At 51.6% G+C, this 19,709-nt stretch overlaps 1 protein-coding gene and 1 long non-coding RNA gene across 6 annotated transcripts; both read right to left on the bottom strand.

Moving 5' to 3' along the window:
- Positions 1-1,369: 1,369 nt before the first annotated feature.
- On the bottom strand, positions 1,370-7,963 carry LOC126638085 (uncharacterized). Of its 5 annotated transcripts, none has more exons than XR_007628494.1 (3): positions 7,857-7,963; positions 2,855-2,943; positions 1,370-1,486 (listed from the first exon to the last, which is right to left on the bottom strand). It is a non-coding gene; the product is annotated as an uncharacterized LOC126638085 (long non-coding RNA). The 5 variants fall into 5 exon arrangements; XR_007628495.1 differs by lacking the exon at positions 7,857-7,963 and adding an exon at positions 7,442-7,685; XR_007628496.1 differs by lacking the exon at positions 7,857-7,963 and adding an exon at positions 5,010-5,132.
- A 3,417-nt stretch (positions 7,964-11,380) lies between these two features.
- On the bottom strand, positions 11,381-19,334 carry EMC8 (ER membrane protein complex subunit 8). The gene is made up of 5 exons (XM_050311735.1): positions 19,089-19,334; positions 14,715-14,791; positions 13,086-13,155; positions 12,486-12,580; positions 11,381-12,219 (listed from the first exon to the last, which is right to left on the bottom strand). The coding sequence occupies exons 1-5, from the start codon at positions 19,284-19,286 to the stop codon at positions 12,060-12,062; spliced, it is 600 nt and encodes a 199-aa protein (XP_050167692.1). The 5' UTR covers positions 19,287-19,334; the 3' UTR covers positions 11,381-12,059.
- Between the last annotated feature and the right edge of the window lie 375 nt (positions 19,335-19,709).

Consider the following 19,709-nt stretch of genomic DNA (forward strand, 5'->3'; position numbering starts at 1 on the left):
AGTCTACCCACCCACCTATCCATCCACCCACCCATCATGTACCCGTCTATCCATCCGTGCCTCAATCCACCCACCCATCCATCCACTTGTCCACCCACTCAACCATCCATCCATTCACCCATCCATACTTCCATCTGCCTTTCCACTCCTCCATCTATCCATGTCTTCATCCATTCATCCACACCTCCCTCTACCCATCCATCCCATCCTCCATCCATCTATCCACCTATCCATTCCTTATAGCAGCAATCAGTCCTTTTGCTGTCTGTCCATACACCACGTCGTCCATCCATCCATCCATCCACCCATCCATCCATCCATCCATCCATCCACCCATCCATCCATCCATCTATCCATTCCTCCACGCACCCCCACCCAGCCCAGCCAAGTGGCTTCTGGATGATTTGGGGGGAGGAGGATCGCATCCCAGCTTGCAGATCTCCACAGAAACAACTCCCCCCCGATGAATCCACCTCTCTCCAATCCCCCTCCCAAACCACCTCAGGCTCAGCCTCAGGACCATCCATGGAGCAACCCCAACCCTTGGGATGAGCATTGCCCCAAGGGTGCCCCTGGGCTGGGCTGGGAGCCAAGCCCTGGGGACCCCCAGACCACCCCCACATGGGCAGCAGGAGGAGGGTCCCACAGCCCCCTGTTCCCGGCGCAGCCCCCGCGGTGCCGCCGGCACGTGCTCAGCTCTGCCGGGCGCTCCGCGAGCGTCCCCCCCACGCTGCGCCTCCCCTCGCGTGTCTTTTGCCATCTGCTGCTGTCATTAAAAAATTAAATTTCCATCTGCTTTCACACTCCCGCCTCTCCCGCCGGCTCCGGGTGCTGCCGCTCCCTGGGAAGCATCGCCCCCGGCTCCCTCCCAGGATGCGGCCGATCCGGCGGGATGCGGGTGACGCCGAGTTCATTTTCCTGGTGCTGTTTAATTCTTCAGTCTGTGTGGGGAGGGGGGGACCTCACTTTTGGCCACCAGTCGGCACGAAGGCAGCTCCAGGGCGGTGGTGACAGGGTGCTTTTGGGGGACAGACCACCCACAGCCAAACCGGTGCCAAACTGGGGGGGGCAGAACCCCAGGGGTTTTATTCACCGGGGGGATCCACGCAGTGCCACCCCCTCCACGGTGCTGTCAGGAAAAGCGAGAAAAACTAGTCACTGTTGTCCAAACCCACCCGTGTGGGTGCCACGTGTGTCCCTGCAGAGCTCCTGGGGTGCCGGATCCGGATGAGTGGCATCTTGGAGGCCGCGGCTCCATCCCAGCGGAGCAGGGACACATCCCGCCGGGATGGTGTTCCCCCTGTCCCCACTCAGCACTGGCTGCACGGGTACGGCCCCCCCGCCCTCCGCCCCTCTCGGGACAGGATGGTCCCCGTGGGTGTGGGCGGCGTGACGATGATGGAGGGCACGTGCAGGTTCTTCTCCCCCGAGGACGCTGTCGGGGGCCGGTCGCTGCCGTTCCCGCTGCTCACACATGTCTTCAAGCCTGTGGAATTTGGGGGGATAAAGCAGGGGAAGGAGGAGATGCTGCAACACCCCACACTTCCCCACCCTCCTCTGTGTAATCCCCATACGAGACACTTGAGAATCCACAGGCACCCCCACCTCGCACCTCCTTCCCACTTGGATTTTAGGGTGTTTCACAGAGGTGGATCCCCCCCCGGCCGCCTGCCCACCCCCCTCCAGGGAACAGATCGCTTTAATCTGCTTTTTTAATCAGCAGAAAAGCCCCGCGCGGCACAGGCAGCATCCAGGGAGGTTTCAGCTCTTCCCAAGCAGGAAAATGCCCGGAGGGGACAGACACTGATATTTTTAATCTCTTTTTAATTAAGGATAAAGCCCTGCCTTACATAAGGGAGCTGAAAAGCGGGAGGGTCTTTTCTTTTATTGTAGACTCCAAGCTCGTCTGAGGGGTCTGGAGGCACAGGGGGATATTTTGCGGCTCTGTCCTGGATTGAGGTCAGGGTGGGGATTCCCTGGCTGCCTGCTTCCCCTCTTCAGTCACCCCATGTTGGGCTGGGGGGTTTGTGGGACCCCCAAATTCCCTAGAACACACACCTCTCCTCCAGCATCCTTGATGCAAGGAGGGGGCAGTGCTCATTTTTGGGTGATGCATCCAACTCTGTGCCCATCACAAGCAGCGTCTCACCAAATTTAGGCTTGCGAGACGCCAGGGAAGAGGCAGCCCTGCATCTCAGAGAGGAAAACTCATTAACTCCCATCCCTAAGAACCCCAAGGATGATTAATACAGGCCACTGGGATGCAGAGCTAATGGGAGATGCGACATCCAGCCTTTGCCCTGCCAGGCCAGGAGCATTAAAAGCTCCCGCTTTCACCCTGTGCAGACATCTGTGATGCCATTCCCAGCCTAAATCCATTAAGAAAATTAAAGCTGGGGGGGAAAACTCCTGGGCTGGAGTATCCCTGGGGAGAGTGGAGCAGCGAAGGACACTCAGGGTCAGCCTGGAGGTCAGGAGCTGGGACCCCAGGCCTGTGGCCTGACCCCAGGCATCCCATCCATGCATCCCTGAGCAGCCCATCCATGCTTTTGAAGGCCCTTTCCCACCTCAAAGGAAAATTCACCTATTTACTGAGGGATGCTCTTAAGCCATGGATCCTCCAGAGCAGAGGATGCAGAACAAACGCAGGACTGGACTTTTATATTTTGATGGGGCTGGGAAAATCATCTCTAGGGTGGTACAAGTGCAACAGGTCACCCAAGGGACTTCATAAATACCACCAGTATCCCAAACCTCGCCAATCCCACCCACACCTAAAGCCCCTCCATGTACGACCATCCCCCAGATGCCTTCACAGAGCAGGAGACACCCCAACATCCCACCCAAAACTTACCTTTCAGGCAGGATAACTTGTGCCCCATGTTTTCATCCTCTCAGTGGGATCCAGCTCTCCAGCTCCGCCGCTGGTCCTCTCTGCTGGAGCTGGAAAAGAGAGCAGAGGGTTGAGGGAAGCGATGCTGGGAAGGAGGAAGGAGAGGGAACTTGATTGCTGGCTAAAAGCTCACATCTATCCGTGCGTGCCTGTATCTATAGGAGCCCGGGCACAACAGGAAGTGCGGCTGCTCGGTCTCAGAAACCACCGGTGATGTCACAGCACTTCAGTGACTCAATCTCATCCGATGAGTTTAGTAAGAACTTTTTGGGAGGGTGGAGAAGGAGCCTGTTGCCAGGTGGAGGGGTCCCATCCCAGCTTCTCTGCTGCTGGGGTCGCTGCTGCAAATATTTGGAGGCGAGAAGGTCATGAGCAGGTGGAATCAGGTTGTTATTTCTTTGGTTCTTGCAGAGAAAACCCCAAGCCTGTGCACAGGAAATAGAGGAATCCTCCCGGGGCTGCCTCCCTTGGGCTGAGCCAGAGCAGCTGCTGGGATGCACTGAGGGAATGCACATCATCCCGCTCCTCTTGGGCATCCCTGATGCCCCGAGAGCTTTCGGGTGGATGATTCCCATTGTGAGACATCACTTCTTTTAAGATGCTGAAAGTCATTCTAGGAAAAAATGCCTTTACTGGGAAATCTACTTCCCTCCTGCCCACAGCTGCTGGGAAAAGCTTATTGAGATGAGGGTCAGTGACTCATTTTGGCTCTTCAAAACTTTGGGCCCTGCAGAGAGCCAAACAAACCCTCTGTTCCCCCTGCCTGACCTCCAGTGAGGCTTTAGTTTGCCTTTCTAAGCAGCCCTGAGGTGGGTCGGCAGCAGGCAACAAGGGGAAGTGGAAACTTGCTATTGCTGGTTTTAATTCTGCATTTTCATCAGCTCCCCAAGTGCACCCTGAGCTGAGACAGGGTGCAGGGAATGGAGTGCTCTCCGTGCCTCCCACTTTGCAGCTGTCCTGGAGGCTTCCCAAATAGCAAGAAACCTGTTTTGAGGAGAGCCCTGTGGTTTTGGGCACCTACTGGCGGCTCACACCACTTGGGGCTGGAGGAGAGTCATGCTGGGCACACCCAGACTCCCAGCACGGCGTGGGATATCCTCTAGGATCTAATCCTGTGAGATTAGATTCCAGTGGCCAAACCTTCACAGGACACAGCAGCCCCCTCCCCACCGCTGCTGGCTCCTATCCCTGTGGCCAAGCTCCAGCACCACTTGTGGTTTGGGTAGAGAAAATTCCCCTGCAGAGATTCCAGCAGGATTTCTGGTGGTTGCTGCTGGGGCTTCGACTTCACTCCCGTGTGCCAGCACCAGGCCAAGGAATATTTGCATTCCAACGAGTTCACGCTCCAAAAACCCCCAGACACTCATCACAGGCGTCACTGGAATGGGGGATGAAGTGCCCAGGAGGAGGGGGATGCTCAGCCTGCCTGTGGGGCCAGGGAGGACTGGGAAGGGGGAATGGGACCGAAGGCACTGTGGTGCTCCTAGGGGATGGAACTTACCCGGTCCCGGGAGCCAGAGGCACGATGCCCACCGTCGCATCCCACCTCCCCTGGCTGGTCTCGGATTCAGGAGGCTGGGAGGGGATTCCCCTCAGGACCAGCCGTGCCCGGGGAGCGCGGGGGGAGGTTGCAGCGAGAACCGGCTTTGGGGTTTTGCTAGGTTGGTTTCTAACCTGGTTAATCAGGTTAGCGGAGCCCCGGCTCCTCCCATCCATCCCCCACTCCAGCCACATCCAAGCCCAGCAAAGCCCTTGGGTGATGAGGAAATGCTGCTTTACTCTCACCCCGCTGCACAATCCAGTCCGGAGCCGACAGAGAGAGGAAGGAGTGCTCTCGCCTGCGGCCAAAGCCCCGGGGCACTGAGCACTCCAACAAGCAGCCAGAGGGGCCACCGAGTACCTGGAAAGGCAAGTGCCAGTTTGGTATGAGGGTCCACACCCAGCTCTGGCAGGACCCATCGCCATCCCTGAGGTCCTGATGTCTAGAGACATCAGCCTCTGGGAGCATCTTCTCCTTCTCCAGCTTCCATAAAGGATCTTTTCCCCTTCCCATCTGACCTGTCAGCCCAAAAACTAGCCTGGAAGGGGGAACAGCACCAGGCAGTGGGTTTCTCACCATGCCCAGGATGAGAGCTCCGGGTCGGGTACCACCCCGCTGGGAGGATGCCTGGAAGAAGGAAGGCTCTGCCTCTGGAGCAGCCGCCTTCGCCTGCATTAGCAACAGCCTGAGGCTTTTCCATGTTCACCTCCTCCGCAATTAAGAGGAGAGGCCCCGCGCCGGCTCCTTTTCAGACAGAGCTGAAAAGCAGCGGTTCAAATGCAGGGCGCCGGCGTGCAGGGAACGCCGGCCGCACATTAAACACCCCGCGGCTTCGGGGCAGGCAAGGGAGGGAAAGCTTTGAACTTCACCCAGGGACCGGAGCGAACCCATCCCAGGAGCCTGGGAGGTCTCCGGCGAGATCAGAGCCCCACCACGAGACCAAGCCTGGCTGGGATGGGCATTAAGAGGAGCAGGGAGGGGAAAGGTTCTTCTCCATTTTCTGCTGGTTTGGTCCTGCCATGTCTGATGAAAATCACAGCTATGGAAAGGGCTGATTTCCTCCCCGACCTGACTCCTCTGATTTGTCAAGTAACTGAGTTATTGCAAAGCTCCAAACTCAGGAGAGGGGAGGATGGAATGGGGGAAAGGCTGCAGCCCCAGCTTCAGGCACTGTCCTGGGCACAGAGGTCAGGGCAGGGGGGCTTGCAACCCAGAGCTCTGGTTTTGCACAAGAAAACAGATAAATTAACTGGCTCATGTGGGGTTTTTTTTGCCTGTTCAGCTGCAAAGTCCAAGTTCTGAGCCAGAGCCTGGTAAACCTGACCCGGGGACCCCTCACTGGCAGCACAAATCCAGTCTGAGCAGCAGAAATCCCTCCTCTGCATTTAGCTATTTTGATGCCTCTCTCCAAAACTACCTGTTTGCTACTGCTGGGTGAGAACAAACAGCCCCAAACCCACGAGGGCTGGAATTAGCCTGGCCTGGAGCAGCAGTTGTTGCTCAAAAGCTGACAGAAAGTGATGGTTTGCTGCAGCAGGGGAGGGAAACATAAACACCAGGCTGCTAAAATACCTGTGGTTTGCTCTGCGGGTGCAGCACTGCTCCAGCTGCTGTGGCGTCACCTGATAGGCACAAACACAGCTCAGACACCCCTTACTGTCCCCCCCCAGGGCTGGGAAACAGAAGGTGGGGGTTGGACACCTCGAGGTGGCTGGAAATGGACTGGAACCTCTCTGGTGTGGAGCCCCCATCACTGCTGAATGACCAGTGTTAGGGAGACCTGAGTTCCAAGCACAGGAGCAGCCCAGTGGGCTCAACACCTCCTTTCTTGGGTCACTGTGAGACACCCCCCAAGCCTTGCCTCCAATCCACATCTCTCCCAGTTCCTGATTGCTGTCACAGGGCCAGGGCTGAGCTGTGACTTGCTGAGCATCACGTCAGGGCAACTGGCCAAACCAAGAGCCAGCCAGCCAGGGGGAGGAAGACCATGGGCTCATACAGCTCCTTGGTGGGTGGGTATTGCAGCCACCTTCACTCTCTGGGGGAACACTTGAATCTCCAGCCCAGGCAACCAGCTGAGCTGCCCTCTGATGAGGTCAGTCACTGGTTTCCAGTCCTGGCTGTGGCCCTTTGGCAGCTGGGCTGCTCCGCTCCCTGGGCTCAGTGCTCCCCAGCCCACCAACTCCATCCTGCCCTGATGCAGGGGAGGATGCAGAGGGCTGAGGCACTGATGGGGGGGGAGGATGGAGGGCAGCCTCCGAACTTCCCTTCAGGTGAAGGGCAGGGTGAGCTGATGGTTTCCCAGGCACCGGGGGAACTGTGGGGAAGAGGATGTGTTTTGCAAACACCGGCCACAAGAAAAGCTTTGGCTGGAGAACCCAGAGCAGCTCTGCCTGCTCCCTTCAAGGAGCTGCTCCTGCAAACACCAGCTGGGCTTGTTTTAGCAGGGAGGGAGGGGGAGGAAGGAGCTTTCTGGGTCACGGAGTCCCAGGGTTTGCTAACGCAGGTGACACGTCACCCTGGCTCTGTGCTAACGGAGCTACGAGGCCACCTGGCCCCGCTTCTGCCCCCATCCCTTCTGGCCCAAGCAGGGGAAAGGGCAGGTCCCAGCTTGGCTCAGGGAGTGCCCCAGAAAGGGGCTGCAGGGCCACTGCATGGCACTTGCTGGAGCTGGAAGTGGCGACAAGGCAGCAAGTGCTGGGAGGGGAAAAGAATCTCCCTCCTGGAGCCCCACAGTGATCCAGGGCTGGTGAGTGGTGCCCAGAGGGGATGCCAGGCATGGGAAGGGAGGAGGATGTCACGAGGAAGCAGCTGAGGATGCAGACTCTGGGGAAACTGGAGCAGCTCCAGCATTCCCTAAGCACAGGCTCTTGGCAGGACCAGCAGATTGAGCAGGAACCAAGCAGGCAGAAAACACCCCTGAAGAAAATCCGCCGGGATGTGGCACGAGCGAGGCAGGAGCTGCTGTGATGGGGGGGTTGGAAGCAAAGGGGAAAATCAGCACTTACCTGATGCACAAAACCAGAGCGTGCCGGGCTCTCCTGCATCCAGGACAAACCACCTCCCCGTCAGCATGGATTGAACAGGGAGGCCACGGCCGGGAATTGGCTTAGGGACCTGGCCACGGCTGCCACGCTTCCCGGCTCACCGAGCTCCAGGTTAATCTCGGCCCAGCTTTCCCTTTTATCCCCTGCTACAACCTCAATACAATTTTTTCAATTAGGTCCATCTTTTAAGCTCCAGGGCGCATTTCTAGGAAGGGCTGTGCCGTTTCCCTGGGCCTTGGTGGGCTGGCGCTGTGCAGAGCGGGACATGCCTGGCACGGCTCCTGCCCGCATCCAGCCAAAGTGCTGCCACGCTGCAGCCGGAGCGGCGCTGCCTGGAACCACTCACGGAGTCACCCACTGCCCCCAGCCCACCTACCAGGTAATTTTAAGAGCAGAATTCCCTGCTTGCTTCATCACAGCTCCGGCAGACCGCCGAGTGCCAAGCTGGCCACGCCGTCCCCACGGGACCCCCGCCAGCCCCCCGCCTCCATCCTCTCGGAATCCGCCTCCGCCGCCTTTCGCAGGGCGACGGCTGGAAACCAGAGGACGGGATGCAGCTGGGGTGTGCTTTCGGATGAGAAGGCTGGGTGAAAAATGTGGTCTAAAAGCGACAGTGGGAAAAAAAAAAGATAAATCGATAAAGTCCTCAGCGGATACTTGGGCACAGAGAAATCGCTGCTGGCGGCAGGAGGGCTGGTTTGGGGCAGTGGGGAGAGCAAAGAGGGGTTTGTGGTGCAGAAGGGTGAGGTGTTGAGGTGTTTAACTCCAGCTGGAAGAAGCAGAGCCCGAGCAGGATGTGAGGGAGGCTGCCTGCCCGGCCTGGACCAGCGCAATATGGACCAGCTCGTTCCCAGCTCCGCTCCAGGAGCTGAATTAAGCCCAAACGAGAAGCACAGCTCGCAAATTGAGCACATTTCCCCTCGAGGCCATTTTCCAAGCTGCACTCAACCGCAAGCCCACCCCACTAAGAGCCTCCTCCATTAGCATCCCTCGGTCTCCGAGCAGTGCCCTCCACTCGGCATCTCCAGACACTTTCCCGGTTGCAGAGTGCAGCGATTAGGCCTCGAGCCAGGGAGCAGAGAGACCCGGGATTGCTTCCTGCATCCGTCACTGTCACCTCTCCTCGCAGCTCTGCCGCTTGCATAAGGAATTCTTGGGGGTGGGCCCTGCACATCTGTCTGCTCCCGGCACCAGCTGTGCCAGATGAAGGGGTTGTGGCTCCTCCACGCTTCTGCCGGCACCCAGGTCAGCTCTAATGAGCTGAGGCAGGTTATGTGGGAGGTCTTTGCTTGCTTTCACGCTGATATGTGGCGGGAATATCCCATGAGCAGCTCTGCTGGCAGATGGGAAGGGGGAAAATGCCAGTGGCAAGCTGCTTTCCTTGCTGGATGGAGAAAAAAACCTCCCAAAATTCTCATAATACACACAGAGTGATGAACTCAGAGGGCAAATGGCAGAAGTACCTCACTTGTGAACACCCCAAAACCAACTGATCCGGCACCCTGTGGCTCCTGTCACCTGTCTGCTTGAGGGGGCAGTTTGTCACTGTTTTGAAATACTGGGGTTGAGAGTGGGGAAAAAAGAATCCCACAGGCTGGGAGAGCTGGGGCTGTTCAGCCTGGAGAAGAGAAGGCTCCAGGGAGACCTCAGAGCCCCTTCCAGTGCCTAAAGGGGCTCCAGGAGAGCTGAAGAGGGACTTTGGACAAGGGCCTGGAGGGACAGGACAAGGGGGAATGGCTTCCCACTGACAGAGGGCAGGTTTAGATGGGATATTGGGAAGGAATTCTTCCCTGTGAGGGTGGTGAGGACCCTGGCACAGGTTGCCCAGAGCAGCTGTGGCTGCCCCATCCCTGGAGGTGTTCAAGGTCAGGTTGGACAGGGCTTGGAGCAACCTAGGATAGCAGAAGGTGTCCCTGCCCATGGCACGGGGTGGAATGAGATGAGATTTAAGGTCCCTTCCAACCCGAACTGTTCTGTGATTCTCTGATTTCCAAGTCCTTCAGGTCGTATGGATGAGGTAAAGAGCTGGGAGTTAAACATCTGGGCAGGTAAATGCCAAGTTTCCAAATTTTGGTGAATAAAGGGGGAAAAAATTAATCCTACATGTCATTAACTACTAACAAACCAAAAAAGAGTAGGACACCCATTCCCAGTACTGTCTTCCCAGCTATCACGAGGGCTCCAGCAACAGAGATGCCTTCCCCAAGATTTCTTCCACCTGAAGTTTTAAAAAGGAGTTACCTCAAATTCCTGCGATGAGTCCAACTGATCAGCCAGCCAGGAAACCAGCATTTGCTCGTAGTGCATCAGCAGGAAAGGGGAACACTGCCTTCCCTGAGACCTGCAGCTTCCTCATTCTTTCACAAGAGCCACAGTGGCTGCCTGGAATTGCTGCCTTTTGTCCAGCCTTCAATGCAAATAGGCCAGGTGAGATCAGACCTGCACCGCAGCAGCTCTTGTCCTCTGCTCAAAGCCAGCCTGGGCTTCTGCTGGTGGCACAACACTCAGAGATCCTCATTTGAGAGCAAACAAAAGATAACAAAAGGGGAAGGCAAAGCAATAAAAGCTGCTCCCCTTCCAGCAGTGTGTCCCAGTGGTTAGTCACAGGGAATGAGGAGACAGTTTGCCTTGTCTTAGGGGGATGAGAGGGGAGGATGGGAAGATTAGCCTGAATTAGCATATGTATGATCAAAGCTCCATTACGATATCCTGTTACAAAGAACATGAAATAATACATTTCCAGTGGCTCTGCAGACACACCAGCTCCTACTGACAACCCCGCACAAGGAATCTTGCTAAGATAACATCTGCCTCTTGGATTTCAAGAGGTGTTTGCACAAAGTACAGCAACAGCCCTCTTCCTGCATCCTGGGCGGTTTGCAGAGCCTGCTCCCAGGATATCTTTTCCTACACTTGTGGAGTGAAACAGCCACTGGAACGTGCTGATCTCATTGTTTGTGAGCTAAATAGATGTTTTCATTCAACAAGTGAAAACATTTTCCTCTCCTGCAAGCCTGACTCACTCTTAGGAAAGGTTATTGACTACAGGCCAATCTCTGTTGTAGTCACACCTGTCTAATGCAGAACAGAGATAAACCAAACATTCCTCTCCTCCCTGAACCTCCAATCTCGACTCTTGCCTCGGTGGAATCTGACCTGGAGGGAACTCCACAGCAGGACCTGACTGGAGGCATCCTGTTCTATTCCCTGCTGCCAACAGCATTTTAGCCTTACCCCAGGACCAAGAGTAAAACTTGTGCTTATTGAACCTGAAGTGGAGGCAGATCAAGAGGTTTTGGCAATCCCATTCTCAGTGTTTTAAAATAAGACCAGGTTGGACGGGGCTTGGAGCAACCTGGTCTAGTGAAAGGTGTCACTGCCCATGGCAGGGGGGTGGAATATGATCTTCAAGGTCCCTCCCAGCTCACCACCATCCTGGGATTCTGACACTAAGGAAAAAGCAGGAGCTTGGAGAGAAGTGGACCATTTGGTGGACATTTGGATCTTTCTTGTAAACACATTTTTGGGTAGGAATAGAAGGAAATTCAGAGGATTGAGGCTATGTTTAACTACAGTTGGGCAAACAACCATGAGGAGTGAGGCAACAAGGCTTACAAAGAGCTGTTCTAGTCTGACACAAAGCCTCATTGTCCAGTAAACTTCTTCTTGGAAATAAATATTAATGAGAAAGACAAGGCAGAAACTGAACTACACTGTATCCAGGCTCCTTAGATTCCATTTGCTTGCCTTCAAATCAGAGCCATACATTTTGGACCTACTGAAATATGTACCATGTGAACCACTGGAAAATGAGACCTGCAGATAAACCCCCCCAAAATGCAAAAAATTCGTATGGTATTTCACTCTTGTAGACTAAAAATGTAGATTCAAACTCATTAGTGTGCTTCCAGTGCTTTTTATAAATCATTTACTTTGTGTTTAACATGTTCAAGCAATAACTGGTTGTCAAGCCCACGGAGAGCAGGAATCACCATATTATTTGGGAATACTGCTTTTAAAACACTCTCTGTAGCTGTGTCATGCTAAAGCACTGCAAAACAGGTGACACATGAGCATGGAACATCCTCAGCAGTTTGCATTTTACTGTGCCAACAGAATTACAATTTCAATTCCAATCCAGGCCAGAAGAAATCGTTCACCTTACATTTTATGTCTTTGCCCTTAAAAAATCTCTCATCTGAGGACAGGATTGATTTTTTTCTGAAAGGTATTTCCATAAATCATTAAAAAGTGACCTCTCTAAAGATTAGAAAAGCTTAGTCAAAACTTTGTCATACGGACAGTGGGGCCAAGCAGAAGCAGTCCCGGTTTCGAAGGAATAGCAACATTCACTACAAGTGGGATGGTGTCCACGAGGACAGCTGGAACTGACAGCTGGCATCTCTTCCAAGGAATCTCACAAAAAAGATTCACTGCGCCACGTGACGTGCCCCTCCCCTTTAATCAGTCAGCTTTCCACACAAGGTACTGAATATTATTCTATTTACATTCAAAAATAGCATTTTTCTCTCTTCAGTACATAGTGGGAATGCCCTTGGATTAGTCAGTAGGAGCCCCTCTAACACAGGTGCAGGACAGCTTTGTTGATCTCCGGGTTTGTCCAGTCATTCCGGATGTCATCCAGGTGATTGTCAAAATCCACCAGCGTCTCATAGGACTTGCTGTCCAAGAGAGAGGCAGCAATTCTCTGGGCTTCAGTCCAATCTTCACAAAAATCACTAGGATGTAAAACAGTCAGGGATAAATAGGAATCACAAGAGGAAATCTCCACCACCTCCTCCACTCTGAAAATTAAGCCATGCACAGCAGAATGGTCACGGCCTGGCTGCAGGAACCAGCTCTTCTCTCTCACTGCAGTAAGAAACAGCTTTAAAATCACTGTCAGCTACACCCACAGTGTCACTCAGCCAAAAAGTTTTGCCATTACCCAGACAAGCTGTTTCCCCTCACTACCCAAATGCCACTGAACTCGGAGTTTACTCACATGTGCGGGTCCTTGCACCTCCACTTGTTCTCGTGCAGCTCGTACACGTGGATGGCAGGCTCCACACACTCCATCGTGAACTTGGTGTTGTCAACCTAGTGTGGACACAAAAACACCCCAAGGGATGAAATAAAACCCAGTCAGTTTGTAAAAACAGGGCACCTTCCACCTATCCACTGTTCTGCCTTCACACAGCCAAATTTAAGCTGCCAACATCCTTTGTCACTGCAGCAAGGAGGCAAAGCCCTGACTGTGACATTAAAGATAATAATTAAAGATAATAATTAAAGATAATAATTAAAGATAATAATTAAAGATAATAATTTATGTTGCAGAAGCAGGGTTGAAGCATGAATGTGCTGCCTGAACATGCAGAGCAGGTCTCCAGTTCCTTTGAGGTGGTAGAGAGCTCACCACAGCCTCTCTGCAGACTTTGAACTTCACTGGCTACAGGTCACTGCGTCTCTTCCCCAGAGCATTTGGAGGGGAAGAGAAAACTAATTACTTATTAAAGGACCCAAAAAACAGCATTTCCATGGCTGGTCCAACACCATGGTCAGGATACAATAAAGAGAGGGTGAGGGGGAATGAGGTGATTACCATGATGAGCGCCGTGTCCGTGAAGCCCTCGGCAATCCTGGAGGCCACTTTCTCCGCAACCTGGTTTGGGCTGCAGCAGAAGGGAAAAGGAACTGAGTTATGTGAACCACGACAGCCCAGCTGAAACCAGCAGGAAATGGGCTCAAAGAGATGTGAGAAGGTCATAGCGTGCCTACAGATAGGAACAAGATAGAGAGTTGATGCTACAGCTGATAGAAGGAGGACAAGAAAATGCCCAGCTCCTCTCTGCAGCACATGGTCCAGATCTCAGCTGTGCTCAGGCAACAGGTTTGGAATGGCAAATTGTGCGCTCAATGTCATGGAATCAGTGTTTTGTGGCCTCCTACCTTCTTCCACCAGACCAAACGCTGCAACCAGCTCTGCCCTGGCAGGCATTTAAAAAAGAAAACTGAGTTTTCTCCCCAGTCTGCACTTGAACTCACTCACTGTCCAGCTGTTCTATCAAAATCAGATAATCTTTTAAAAAGATCTTTTAAAACCTTTAGCATGTTTCAAAGATGACAATCTCTATGTGGTGCCAGTGGTGCCAACGACAATCTCTACCTGGTGCCAGTTACCTTCAGAAATTAAACTGAAGTTTAAAAAAAACACCAACCTTGAGATATTTGTTCAAACCTCAAACAGAACAAACTGTATCTTTTCCTTAAAAATGTCTCCAAGCAGATTTATTTCCCTTGTAAGGAAATTACTAGTAATGCCTTTATCCCTGTTAGATACCTAAGAAGTCACAAGTGTTACTTAAAAAACATACTTGAGTCTGAATATACACAAACAAATAACTGGAATCAGAGAACCATGGATGGTTTGGGTTGGAAAAGACCTTGAAGGTCATCCCATTCCAACCCCCTGCCATGGGCAGGGGCACCTTCCACTAGACCAGGTTGCTCCAAGCCCTGTCCAACCTGACCTTGAACACTTCCAGGGAACATGGTATAATACTTTAAACAAGGTGTTCTTATTTATTTTAAATGCAAGTATCGTGTACTCTCAGTAGTCCCAATATTGGATTTGTCTAATAGATAGAGGAGTAAACATGTGATACACAGATCTGAAACTAAACTGTGGCTTCACAGGAAGGTCCCTTATTGCTTATTGGGTAATCTGAGTCAGGCAGAGGGAAACAAAATACTAAACCTGGGGAAAATAAGTGATAAATAAGAAATATCACTGCATATCATCTTCCACTTCAAGAGCACCCCTTTCCACGTAAAAAATGGCTTCAATAAAACTCAGAGATAATTAAGTAGTTTAGAAAGAATTAGGTCACTTCTGACTTTCCATGAGATACTCAGAGTTTACAAGATCTGTACTGCACAAGCAAACACGCTTCAAATTTTGGCTATTTCCCTGACAACTGCAATTAAAGTGGCTGGCAGTCATTCAAAGCCTGGCCTTTTATAGTATCCACCGAAGAGGAGGGATTCTGGAAAGCCTGGAGTTCTGCACCTGAACAAAGGCCACATCCCCCAGCACCAGGGAGACAATGTGGAACCAGATGACAGTTGTCAAAGTTAATCAACACGCCTGATTTATGTGGATGATTTTTGCTGGCAGAGTCCAAAGTACAACCTAAAAGAGCAAACAGAAGGAAATATTGCACCAACACACCTGGCATCTTTCACGCGTTCGTTCGCCTGGTAATATCCAGCTATCACGTAGCTGTTCTCCTTGCACCAGGAGTCAATCTGGAAAAGCAACAGGAACAATTAAACCCAGGAAAAAATCAGAATAAAACTCCCCAGAATTAAGGAAATCCCATGTCAGCCCTGCAAATAAAACAGCAATTAAGCATTGCTACATCTTTAAATATCTACATATTTATGTCTCTTTACGTGAGCGCTCACGCGGAGTTTGGCTGATTTAACTGGAACAGAGGAAACCAATTGAGCATTTGGAGAATGATGGAAAACATTAACCAAATGGAGCAAGAGAGCAAGAAGTGATCTCAGTCAAAGCCTGGCCTAAATTCGAGTGACAGGACTATTAAACACTGCCTGGGAGAGGATTTTGGGTCTCACCCACTGATGGTTGGGGCGATTGTCTGTCGGTGTTCACCTGACACACAGACTTCAGAGCATGATCACAGCATGGAAGTGTGATTTCCTTGTCATTTCTGAAAGAGCTTGTGCATTTTACTTCCAACGCAACATTTCTAGGTCAAAATGCAAGTATTTTTGGCCTTCATTAGAAAATAAAGCTTGAGGTGAAAGGTAAATGTGAGGCAGAAATTTGTCCCACTTCCCACTTTTTCAACCCGCTCTGTCACAAAAAAGCTTTTGAGATAAAATAGTTTTCCTTTGAGAGTTCTTCCTAATTTAACATCTGTATGGAAAAGCTTAAACATATGTATTTTTCTGCATGCAATTTACACGACTTCTGATTTACAGAAACACAAAAGTTGAAGCAGTTTTGTTGTTGGTTGTTTCTTTTCAAGTGAGTTTCAACGCTGCTGTTCTTCCTGTTTTAAACTGGACCTGAAATCCTCCTGCTGAGTCTGTCCTGCTTTGAAAATATCTCTCTCTCTACATATATGATGTTTCTCCTCAGAACTGAGGATATCAAGTCAGCAGAATACAGAGCCCTGAAAGACAGAAGTGGAGAGAGCAGCTCGAATTTTCCTTTGCAGTCCCTGGAGAGCACGGCCTCAAAAAACCCTCCACAGCTCTATTAAAATGGAGTCCAAAAATACATCTGCTGCTGACCTGTCGCATCCTGGAAGTCAAATCAATCTCATTTTCAGCAATAATTATAGTATTAGACTGCATAAACAAACAAACAAACCAGCCATGTGAATAATCCAAAGGATGACATGGATTTAAGTGATAAAAAAATGAGGCTGTGTAGCCCTGCTAGAGCTGAGGGCCAACTGCTGTTTCAATTACAAACCCATTTCAAGGGCTTAGGACTCAGGTTTTAATTGTTAGTGGCTTGAAAGCTTGGCATTAGAGCACAAAGCCAGACACTAAAATTAATAATAATAATAATAAAAAAAGTCCATCAATTTAAAAATTAAAAAACTTGGTTTAAAATGCATTTTTGTTCTGTACCAAAAACTGTCTTAAAAGGAAAAGAAATGAGAGAATGATTTTAGAGTTCTCAGTTCCTTAAGTAGCAATTAAAAATTGCTTCTGTATTAAAAAAAAAAAGGGAAAAAAAAATCTTTTAGGAATGCAAGCTGTTTCCAGCTGCAATTTCCAAACTCTCTCTAACCACTGTCACTACAGGTTTCCTCAGCATCAATTAGCTCCTGATATTTTTAGTCACGTCCAGACCAGCCAAGGGCAAGTGACTGGAGACAAAGGGGATCTCGCTTCCATATGGAGCTTGTCACCCTGGAAAAATCCACAGGGGCCTGTGTTCTGCTTTGCTGCAGGTGCCTGGGGATTTGAAAGAGCCCTGGGAAGAGGAGGAGAAGGAAGAGGAGGAGAAGGACCTGCTGCCACCTGAGCATTGTTCCAGGTCAGGGGTGAGAGGGAAGTGCTCCTTGGTTTCTGGTGGTTTTTTTTTTTTTGAGATGTGGTTGCAAAACCACATCAATTACCTCAGAAATTCAAAGGCACAAAGAAACCCCACGTGAAACTTAATTCACTTTTTCTTAATGACTCTGCTTTCGAAAGGGATCCCAAAGTGCCAAAGTGCAAATTAAACGCACGTCTCCGGAGCTACAAACCCCCAGCCCTGCTGCAATCACAGAATATCCTGAGTTGGGAGGGACCTTCAAGGATGAATCCAACTTCTGGCCTTGCACAGGACACCCCAAAATCCCACCACGTCCCTGAGAGCGTTGTCCAAACGCTCCTTGAGCTCTGGCAGCCTTGGGGCCGTGACTACTGCCCTTGGGAGCCTGGTCAGTGCCTGACCACCCTCTGGGGGAAGAACCTTTCCCTGATATCCAACCTAAACCTCCCCTGACACAGCTTCATGTTTGTTTATTTATATCGGTTTTGTTGATGCCCTGTACATTTTAGGAGTCACCACAAGGACAAACCCATTTGGAAGTGAATCCTCTCTTTTCAGATTAAATCTGGGCATTATTGCTCCCATTTATCATTCTGGGATGACTCAGGTCAGAGAAAAGGAGGTGAAACTTGTGGGGCCGGTTCTGGAAAACCCTCCCACGTATGACCAGGCCACAGGCTTGACGAAGAATCAGCAATAACTGAACTGGAAGAGAAACAGATCCCATAAAATCCTGTCAAAGCCATGAAATCCTTTAGAAACAGAGGTGTTTTGCTGCAGTGAGTTATCTCACTGATTTATTCAGTAACCACAGGTTACTGAAGATACCAAGTAGGTATCTTAGGTTGTACAGAAGATACCAAGTGCCTCCTTTCAAACCTTACCACGATAAAATCCAATTTTCATAACTGCTCTGACAGTGTTTATTGACACCTTTGCCTTTGTTTAAACCCAGAACAGGAGCAAAGGGCCCTGGGCCCTTGTCAAACCTGCATTCTGAAGCTGCCAAGGATCACAGGAGGCAACAAACGTGGCTGTGAACCACACATCAGTCTTAACTGATGTGGGAAATGCCAGGGATTCCCAATCTTTACCTTTCTGTACCAAAAACTGAGAGTAAGTAAACAAAATGATACCATTTCTTTGGTTCCAGAACAGTTTTCTTGCTGTAGATGTGGCAAGACCTTTCAGATGTCACAAGAAACAGGATTTGTTTCCTAATAATCTGATCCTGCAGCAAGATCTACACGAGAAAAATACACTGAAGGCCAAAAGCTTACAAAAATTCACTGCCACAAACCCTGCAGAAAGGCATTTAATCCTAATTTAATGAAAACCCTACACAAACTTTATATTCATTATTCTACACTTTACTAGCTGCTTCCACTTATTCACAGAGGAAAAACAAGTTACTGCCACTCTAAAGGGTGAAAAAATCAAGATCTGCCTACATTAAGGCAATTATAAACAGGATTATTCCATTTTCCCGAGGAATAACACGAAGAAAATTATACTCAGAAAGTGATGACACCAGCAGCACACAGTGCTGTGCCCCTCCCACACTGTTACACTGCTGTAAATATATTTTAAATGAGAAATTTTGTGTGTTTCATGGCAAAAGTGAATGGTCATGTCTCAGAATCAGCTGCTCTGGCTTCATTTCATCATTTCCAGGTTTCAGAAAGATGTCAGCATTCCCATGGCATCATCTCAGCTGGACAAAACTGGAATTTAGTTACAAATAACTAGAATTCAGTTGCAAATAACTGAATTTATTTACAAATAACTGAATTTATTTACAAATAAATATTTTTTGGGTGAAAAAGAGATACAAAGCGAGGGGAACATTAAAACCAATGAATCTGGAGGAATCAAAAATTAGTTAAGTTTTACAGATGTTAAAATAGGACGGATTTTCTCCTACTCATAATCATGGAATCGTGGAGTGGTTTGGGTTGGAAAAGATCTAAATGATGATCGGTTTCCACTCCTTGCCATGGGTAGGGGCACCTTCCACTATCCCAGGTTGCTCCAAGCCCCATCCAACCTGGCCTGGAACACTTCCAGGGATGGGGCAGCCACAGCTTCTCTGGACAACCTGTGCCAGGCCCTCACCACCCTCACAGGGAAGAATTTCTTCCCAATATCCCATCTAACCCTGCCCTCTGGCAGTGGGAAGCCATTCCCCCTTATCCTGTCCCTCCAGGCCTTGTCCAAAGTCCCTCTCCAGCTCTCTTGGGGCCCCTTTAGGCACTGGAAGGGGCTCTGAGGTCTCCCTGGAGTCTCCTCCAGGCTGAACAGCCCCAGCCCTCCCAGCCTGGAAACAGAGCAGAGGGGTTCCAGCCCTCGGAGCATCCCCGTGGCCTCCTCTGGGCTCGCTCCAGCAGCTCCACACCCCTCCGCTGCCGGAGCTCCGGGCATTCCAAGCGCGAACACCCGGAATTCGGGCACTGCCTCCCCATCACCCCTCCATCCCAGGGACCCCTCCCCAAACCCTCCCCCGCCGCTGCGGCACCACCTCACCAGGGTCAGGGCCACCTCCAGCATGGGGGCGAGCGCCAGCGTGCCGTGGAAGAGCGGGATGCAATCCACGAACAGCGCGGGCTGCGGCGGCCGCGGGGCCGGCGGGCGCTCGGCCACCAGCAGCCCGTTCACGGCGCAGTGCGGGTACTTGGCGCCGTGCAGGACCATCTTGCAGTACGCCTGGGTGGTCAGCTTCATCCTGCCGCGACCCTGCCCCGGCAGCGGGACCCGCCCCGGGACCTGCCCCGGCCCGGCCCGGCCCGGCCCGGCCACGCCGCTCCCCGCCCGCCCCCGAGCGCCGCCGAGTGTCGGCAAAGCGCCGCCAAGCACCGCCGGCTCTTACGACAGCGATTTTGGGGCGGATTGTGGCCGTTCCGGCGCACGGGGGGACGCGGGAGGGACGGGGGGTTTGGGGTGCGGGACGCGGCTCCGGTCCCCGTGAGGGTCAGCGTGGACACAGCCCGGGCCGGGCAGGGCGGTGGGAAATGCGGGGGAAAAGGAGCTGCGGGTGCTGGTTACGGCGGCTGGGCATGAGCACAGGTGTGCCCAGGTGTGCCCAGGGGTGCCCAGGTGTGCCCAGGTGGGCACGGAGCGGTGACACCCGGGCTGTTCCATCCCCAG

This window comes from Myiozetetes cayanensis, unplaced genomic scaffold (assembly GCF_022539395.1).
Source record: "Myiozetetes cayanensis isolate MyiCay16 unplaced genomic scaffold, myiCay2020 scf16, whole genome shotgun sequence".
Lineage (NCBI taxonomy): Eukaryota > Metazoa > Chordata > Aves > Passeriformes > Tyrannidae > Myiozetetes > Myiozetetes cayanensis.

What these genes read in the sequence shown, in the direction of transcription:
- EMC8 (XM_050311735.1), bottom strand. Translation starts at nt 19,286, where the DNA reads ATGAAGCTGACCACCCAGGCGTACTGCAAGATGGTCCTGCACGGCGCC. An exon ending in TGGAGGTGGCCCTGACCCTG is followed by an intron (nt 14,792 to 19,088) that starts GTGAGGTGGTGC and finishes TTGCTTTTCCAG; the next exon opens with ATTGACTCCTGGTGCAAGGA. An exon ending in GAACGCGTGAAAGATGCCAG is followed by an intron (nt 13,156 to 14,714) that starts GTGTGTTGGTGC and finishes CTTCTGCTGCAG; the next exon opens with CCCAAACCAGGTTGCGGAGA.